The 8,375-nt window shown below is 36.0% G+C and overlaps 1 protein-coding gene across 1 annotated transcript; it reads right to left on the bottom strand.

The window, feature by feature from the left end:
- Window positions 1-150: 150 nt before the first annotated feature.
- LOC102298974 (nuclear GTPase SLIP-GC) lies at window positions 151-7,910 on the bottom strand. Its single transcript, XM_042217311.1, has 13 exons — window positions 7,793-7,910; window positions 7,576-7,657; window positions 7,228-7,340; window positions 6,923-6,958; window positions 6,748-6,772; window positions 6,519-6,605; window positions 5,854-5,941; window positions 4,695-4,911; window positions 4,352-4,573; window positions 3,341-3,547; window positions 3,067-3,242; window positions 2,398-2,491; window positions 151-2,310 (listed from the first exon to the last, which is right to left on the bottom strand). Exons 2-13 carry the CDS (start codon window positions 7,640-7,642, stop codon window positions 2,215-2,217), a joined length of 1,428 nt encoding a protein of 475 aa, XP_042073245.1. The 5' UTR covers window positions 7,643-7,657; window positions 7,793-7,910; the 3' UTR covers window positions 151-2,214.
- Window positions 7,911-8,375: the final 465 nt, after the last annotated feature.

The following is an 8,375-nucleotide window of genomic DNA, read 5'->3' as shown; positions in this document are numbered from 1 at the left end:
AATTAAATATATGTTTCATTATTTAATTAAAATTGGAATTAATTAATTAAATAAATATTTCAATAATCAATTAAATGTCCATTTATTACATTTAAAGCATTTATTTATTTCAAATTTTATTTTATTAATGACATATTTAATTAATTATTTAATGATGTATTTATTTAATTCATTTTGGCACTCTTGGCCCTGCCTCTGTCTTCATGAATTTATTTTATCTGTCAGCCTCACCCATCAAAGTCAGTGGGCGGGGTTAACACTGCAACCGCTGCTTGTCTAACATCTGAATGGTTACAGTGCAAAGTAAGTCAAGACAGGTTGATCCTAAATAATTGACTGCTATGAAATGGTAATAGTGTGGACTTGGGGCAGCCAGGTATCCCAGAATGCATTTCAAAACAGAAGCGGCAATGGTGGTGGCGCTCTGAACTGTAAGCAAAGTTTTAAAATACCCCGTTTTTCTGTCATAAACTGTATTTTTAATATTATTTTAGCTGAGAATTCAATGCCGTAATCTTCACGTATCAGGTCAGGTTGTCAACATTGAATATGTTTGCAAAAGTTACCTGGTTATCGTCACAGTTTAACGTGGGCACTGTTGCTTTATGTAACGTAATGTCGGAGCAATATTCTGCACAAGATAATCAAATGTATTTTTTTTCCTGAGCGCAGAGCTGCTGGAGCTTGTTTCCCTTGTTTCTCTGTAAAACAGGATTTACGGAGAGTGAAGGACACTTATAAAACTCCAGAGCACCTCATAGGCGAACCCACTTTATCAGCAGCTGATATCGAATCACCGGCACACAGCTTCAATACCTCCGCTGAGTTTTAGCTCTCAGTGGAGGTTAAACAGCAGACATAATTTATTCAGGTTCTGTCTGTCAGGTCATGTTTACTTCACTGTTTCATTTACAACAGAGCAAATCTGATCGGCTCTGATTAAAGTTTTAGCTCTCACGTCTTTCAAATAGTCTGATAAAGATGATTTTCTGTAAAAGAATATCGATATGACCTCTGGCGTATATGACCGTTAGATTACTTTGATGCTGCCAACACTTTGTGCCTGCCCTGGGAAACCCTGGGTTAATTTAGAGAGCTGACAACCAGCTTCGTGTGAGCATTTATTCTGGTCCCAGTGTTAGGGTCAGTGATTCCAGAACACTGAAAAATATCCTGGATATGCTGGTCTCGCTCTTGGTACAGGGCTAAAAGACAGCAGCTGGACTTCATTGTTTACCTTCATGGTTAATATTCATAATGAAAATATTAGTTGAACATTGTGAAGTCTGTATGTTTCAAAGTGTCTAACAAGCCTGGTACACTTAAACCTGACAGTTAATATATGAGGGAAACACCAACGCCGTTATCTCTTTTAAAAAAGACTATGCGTTTATGCACTGGTGACACTGATTATTGAATGTAAAAGTCAAAGTTCATCAGATTTATTTGCTCTCTCTCCTCCTTAAACATAATTTTAATGTTAGTTTTAATACAGAATTGGCGACTGAAACAAGTGTGGCACATAGGAACATCAGGAGATAAAGACCCGATAGATATAACCTTAGTAAAGGAAGTTGGTGTTCAACCTCCAGTTAGCTGGGGTTATGACAGTTGTGCACCAGGACCTGAGCTTTGTCAGCGGTATAACAGCGCGAGCACTTGCGAGCAGGCCTATCACACGCTTTGTCGTGAAACTGGGCTGGACAGACATTTTTCAAATCATCGAAGCACTTTTGCAAATAGGATCTATCTTGACACACCAACCAGATATCTGAAGATTAAAACATTACATTCTTGGCTAAAAAAATATTTAAAGTGGCACACAAACTGGGTCTTTCAAAGTACATCTCAGTTAGTTTTTACATGTCCTTGTTGGCGCAGAGAAACGCCCACTAAAAGAATAGCCACCAGGCCACAGCTATGGTTTTGACTTGAACAGCATTAACCCCGCCCCCTAAAGTTGATGGGTGAGACTGACAGCTAAAATAAAATTCATGAAGACAGTGCCAGGGCCAAGAGTGCCAAAATAAATGTAAGAAATACATAATTAAATAATTAAGTAAATGTGTCAATAATTATCTGATCAAATGTATAATTAATTAAATAAACGTTTGAATAAATAATTTATTACATGTTTTAAATATATGGTATATTTAATTAATCAATTTGGTCACTTCTGGCCCCCTATACATTTCAGTTATTTAGAAGGAGACTTCACCTACCAGTTTCTTCTGGACTTAAGTAGTTTTGTTTTAGGAACTCTTTGGAGCTCACTGTGAACACTTTGAAACTGTCATCATTGAAGTGTTTCTAGGGAAAATGTGATTTGATTTTAAAGCATTCTTGCAACTGTGGAGAGTCTTTGCATTAGATTTTCAGTAAGACTACAAAACTCACCCTAATTTTGCTTCGCTTGTTGAATTCTTTCTTTATTGCATCCGTGGCTTGCACGTTTCTTTCAGTGACTAGATCATGGACATCAGCTGATGAACTAAAAGAAATGTAAATATATATATGTATATGTTCTGTACACCATCATCAGTTTGCAGGAGGTTGTGTGGTTTTGGCTTTCAGGTGGAGTTGTGGGAGACTCCTTTTGTGACCAAGCTGAGCTTTGCCTAGGTGGCTTTTGCACACTATTATTATTGTTATTAATCTTAAAGCATTATGAGACATGTCAGCAGGTTCTCGTTGGACCATGATTTGTTAGGAACTTTCCTATAATCTCATAGATTTTGTACCCATACATAAAGCTACCATGATCCCATCATTGCATCTCTTTCTCCTCCTACTCCTGTTTTATTCTTCAGCCCCTCTTGCTGTTCCAAACCCTTGCCTGTGCCTCTCTTAAATAACTCAATTTCCTTCTGACCAGGCAATTCTCTGTTCATTACTCAGTCCACCTTATTTAGTAAACTTTATAAAATTGTCTCAGCATCTGAGACTCCCTTTGACCCAAATGTTCTGCATTCATTACAAAAAAGTCTCAACTCTGTGCTTTATCTCTCCTAGCTTGATTTTAAATGGAAACACCGTGTAGTTGATCATCATGCAACATTAACTTACAGATCATCTGAATCATCAAGAAGATCAGACTTAGTGCAGATAAAATGAATTTGCTGACATTCGCCACCATTTCCAATCAGACTACTGACACTTTCCAGGATCTCCCAGGCCTCTTTCTCTGATGCTGCTCGATTAATTTCAGTCACAATCCACACAGTAGAACAATCTCCAAGTATCTGAAAGGAGAATAACATGTCTCAGTGCTTCATCAAAAGATGACATTACTGTTTGCACAAGAATACAGTATAAGCAAAGAGCAGTAGATATGAATTACCCCTTTCCACATCTGATCTCTGCTCTTGTTGCAGTCACCATTTCCAGGAAGGTCCACAAGTGTGACATGCTGGAGAAAAGGATTGTTTGGCACCCTGACAGTCACACACTTCACTAGTGGCCAAAACCACTTTTTTCCTTCATTGCCTTCTTCTTGTTTTGAATCACTTCGTGTGTACTTGACAACTTTTGCACAGAGTTCATTAGCCTGCAATAAAAAACAAAAGTAAAGTAGTGCAGTTTAATTTCAGTCCTCAATGCAAGTGCTTTACAAAAACCATCAAAAAGTCAGTGACATAAAAGATGACAAAAGAACAATTAATTAAAGAAACTGGATCACTAAAGCTGGAGTAATTAGTTTTAAAGTTTAGCTTTAAATGATCAGATTGTGTACAAGTATGTCCATCACAGAAGTATGGGATAATGTAGCTTCCCCTTGTTTTATATTATACCAAGACAGCCCCCCACTCTGAGGGGTACTGAGGGGGAATTCAGGTAACGGTAATTTCTATGGAAATTGTTGCTTTGTTGAACTGTTTAAAACGATCAACCATTTGATAATTTAGAAAAAGGATCATTGCCAGCCACAATTAAAATGTATTTAAGAAGTTATTTAGGAAAAGTTTTATATTCTTTATAACTAGTATTGCTCTTAGCAGAAACAACTTTATGTGGGCATGTTGTATAGTTGTCCACAAATTTGAGACATTAAAAAGCTACTTTACACTGCTCCCTTATTTAAAAGGGGGCACCTCTGCGAGTAACTCAGCATGTTTTGATTGACAGAGTTGTACGCCCTTTTGCCTTTCCTGATGCAACTGGCCGTCAGACATTAACTTGCTAAAATTTCTGGCCCCTTTGATTCACTTTTTGCCAAAGGTGCTCAGTAGTGGATTTCTATGAATAAATTTAAAAGTCGTTAAAAATTTAACATGTGAAAAAGCCAACTACTTAATAAATTTTGCTGTATATATATGATAGATATAATGTAATATGAGAGTTTTTGTCTTACCGATTCACATGTCAAAATCTTCCTCTTGGATTGGAGAAATTCTGGAATTGCTTTGAAATATTTGCTCTCCATGAGGTTTTCAGAAGACTTTTGTTTCCATTCTTCTCCATACACTGCTGACAGCTTTTCCACAGCATCATGATGATCATCATTATCTTCCATTTCGTGATCTCCATTTTTGCAAGAAAACTGATGAAATGACCACAACTCATCGTTCCACTCCTAAAATAACATTTTTACATAATATTTATTGAGGCATGTACCCAGCCTTAAGCCCCCAGAACTGCACTGTAACACATGATTTAGTTTTAAGTAAAAATGAAACTTTTATAATTCAATTTACCTCTTTTGTGATGAACTCAATTTCTGCCTCATACTTTGAGCTGTAGGTGTTAGCTTCCAATTTAATCATGACTGAGGTGCAGGCATTGATACTTCCTGAGGGTAAAAGATTCTTCTCTTCAATAATGGCATTTATCAAAGAGCTCTTACCAGCCCCAGTTTTACCAAAGACACCAACCAGCTCCCTCTTGTCTGTCTCCAAATCACTGATTTTTTTCCTGTTGATCAAGATTTTAAATATGGGTTAAACGATTCAGTCATGAAAACATTTTCAAATGTAATTAAAAAGGTTTAAAACAATATTTTGACATCACTAATGCATAAAAGAATAGTGATAGTCATTATAGTACATATGTCATTATAGAATATCCAAAGATTTATCATTAGACGTTTCAGTTTTATACACTTATTCAGCTTATTGTTTATTGTTGTTTTGGTTCATAGCTTCATTGTTTGTCAGCAAAAGTGCTGATGTTTCTGTTATTAGCTATTGGATGACATTTTTTTTAAGTCTAAGTGGGATACACATTAAAAGTCAGATGTTCAAACCATACAAATTATAGATGATTTAATGCTTTAGTATCATTAAATCATCTATAATTTGTATGGTTTGAACATCTGTTGTTGTTAGTCAGAAGTAAAACTTAACCTCCGAAGACCCGAACTCTTTCATGGCATGCATTTTTAATTTCTCTTTGCTATTTGGGCTGATTGGGACCTGATGAATGTAAAAACAAAGAATTATCAGATTTTTTCTTTTTACCTGAGTTTTGTTTCTAAAAAATTGGGATCCACATATGAGGACATTCGTTTTAATTTTGATAGAACAGTGGCAGTATAATGTCCTCGTAAGTGGATATCAGGCCCTTGTAGAGCAAAATTTAGTATTTTGGTCTAGACAACCCAAAATGTGATGTCCACATATGTGGACGCCAGGTCCTAGGAGGTTAAAAATAGATAAAGAAACCAACATACCAGACAGACTGACACTAGAAATAAATGGTTGAATATTGAACCAAAAGGATTTGAGACGAAGCTAAAAAATAAACTGATCCGTTTGTGAAACCTGCACATGGTCATGAGTGGAACCATGCACATATATTACAAAACATAAAAAACTAAGGCCCATTCATTAAAAAATATGAAAACTTAATACTCACTTCAAGAAAGCACAGAGTTTGTCTTGGTGATGTAGTCTGGCATGTGCAAATGTCATGATGCTTTTTGCATCAGACAGTATGACTGATTCTGTGGGCATGAAAGTAAAGAACTATTTAGCAGGACTTCTAAACTAGCATGTAGTCAATGTAAAGTCTCATAACAACAACAACAAAAAAACAACAAAAGATTTTGTTCACAAAATTCACAAAAAGTGTGAATTAGAGTATATCAGGAGCATAATGTGACAACTTACCGACAGACATTAATATATCATGCAACATGCTGACTGTTAAAATTTGATAGCAGCCCAAAGAAAAAGTAATTTCTAACACCAAAGCAGAAACTGACTGTGGCGGGTCGTGGGCGGCGGTGTTGCGACAGGGAAGGCAGAAGCACCTGTAATCGTAATCACTCTTCGCTAGCTTAAGAATGGTGTAGGGCCCTGTAATATTGTTGTTGTTGTCGTTGTTGTTGTGGGTATGTGTGGAAGTGTATTAGAACAGCAACCATAGATAAAAGTATGTTGAAGAACGTAGAATTGTGGTCACGTCATGCCTCATTCCTGCCACGCCGACATTTTATATTTTGGAAAAATTGTCCTGCACAGAAATTTAACCCTATAGTGGCTTCAACTGTAAAATTGTTCAGAAAGAGTTGTAAATACCTGCAAATCCCGGCACAGACAGACGTTGTCGCTTAGCTGGTGGTTGTAACCTGCTGGCGTCACTTTGAAGATCAGATTTTCTCTTTCCTGATTGGACAAAAACGAAAGAGAAAGAACAAAAAAAGTTTCTCTCAGCATTGAAAGTTGTTCTCAAAGTTTGATTGTACAAAATAGTGCTGCCTTTAAAACAGATTAATGAGATGCAATAAATAAGATGCGTGTGTCTCACCTGTATCACTTGTGGATGGAAAGACCTGAGGATGAAATTTAGTTATACAGATAATTATTCAACCAGCAGATTGATGAATTAAGTTTTTAGATTCAGTCTCTATCAGCCAGAGGATGGAGCTTTACTTTGTCTCAGGTAGTTGGCCCAAATGTCTGAAATTCAGTATAATCCTTACCTGAGCCAAATCAGCTGCTTCTTGCTCCTGTTTACACTGCAGATAAAAAGTGCAAAGCTGTGTACAATATTGAGCACTTAAACATGTATTAAAAATGTCATTTGTCATATAGACACTAAATCTTAAGGCAACAAAACAACACAATTGAAAAGAAATGACTGTTTCCTGATTTGAGTTTTGTTATTCCCACAATCAAAAGATTTTAAATCCAAATTAGTGAAGAATTAACAAAAATTCCACTACATACGGTATCTAGATAATTCAAACCTCTATGCACTAAAATAGAAATGATAGAAATTAATTACCTTTAACAGCCTGAGGTTCTTCTTGAATTTCACTCTTGGTCCAGCTTTTGTGATCACATGATCAATTTCTTCATCATCAAGATCATACAGACTTTCTGCATCTATTTTTTTATCTGCAGTTAAAGATAAAGTTGAAGAGATAAAGATTATTCTCAACTTGCTTGAGAAATTCTTGTTAAATGAGTGAAAGAGATGAATGCTCTTCAGTTTTAATTTAACTCACTTTTATGTCTAAAAACATTTTGTGCAGTATGGACAAAAATCTCAAGAATCTATGCTGTTTCAGAGTCAACAGATCACATCAGAATCAATATCTGTACCCATCACGGATTCACGTTAATACTTTACCTTTAAATTTCTCCACCCACTCACTTAGCCCCCATTCAAGCAGTTTGTTTCTTACAAAATCATCCATGACGAAGAAATGAAACTGAAATATACAATTTAATATTTAACCAGACAGCACTGCTTTACAGATTAGATCTTTGTGATCAACTTCTCCTTTAATGCATATATAATCAGAGACACTGATATTAAATTAAAATTAAAAGTTCAAACTGCTCACCTTTTGTCGAAAGTAATACTGGAAAAGGCTGCTGAAGGAGATGTGAGGGAAGCAATGAGACACAAACAGGGAACAGGCGGGAAAAATAAAAATCAAGCAAAAAGCAAAGTCCACAAACAGATACGATTAAAAACAAACTGGAACTGTGTGGCTCAGACTGCACAATTGCAACTGCTTCTATTCATATAATAGAAAGGCAAATCCAACATGAGTAAAGTGCCTGCAGGGAAAAGCAGAACTGATAACAGAGAAAAGCAGGAAGAGGTGGTGTTTGTGCAGAAGGGTGTGGCTGAAAGACAGGTAGCAACCTGCCAGACAGTGAGTTTTTTTTTGTCTTACACAACCCAAAGGGATAAAAGTTTACAAATGTTATGGGTTAAAAACAAGACAAAAACACTGTTTTATGTATACTTACAGTAAACTGGAAAACAAAACATTAAAAAAGAAGAAAAAAAAGTGGTCATCACAACAGACAGCTCAACATGTTAGGAATCTGCTCACTTATACATTTTGCATAGTTTTAACATTACACCATCCAGCTGCTAAATCTATATATCTGTATCTATCTATATCTTATATATAT

This window comes from Haplochromis burtoni, unplaced genomic scaffold (genome assembly GCF_018398535.1).
Source record: "Haplochromis burtoni strain Fernald_Lab_line unplaced genomic scaffold, NCSU_Asbu1 Contig_1805, whole genome shotgun sequence".
NCBI classification, from domain to species: Eukaryota; Metazoa; Chordata; class Actinopteri; order Cichliformes; family Cichlidae; genus Haplochromis; species Haplochromis burtoni.
The sequence above is the reverse complement of the archived record's forward strand: the minus strand, read 5'-3'. Positions and strand labels throughout refer to the sequence as shown.

Coding starts and splice junctions, on each gene's coding strand:
- LOC102298974 (XM_042217311.1), bottom strand. CDS start 7,642: ATGGATGATTTTGTAAGAAACAAACTGCTTGAATGGGGGCTAAGTGAG. Junction 6,606..6,747: donor TCCATCCACAAGTGATACAG/GTGAGACACACG, acceptor TTGTCCAATCAG/GAAAGAGAAAATCTGATCTT. Junction 3,243..3,340: donor GAGATCAGATGTGGAAAGGG/GTAATTCATATC, acceptor TTCTCCTTTCAG/ATACTTGGAGATTGTTCTAC.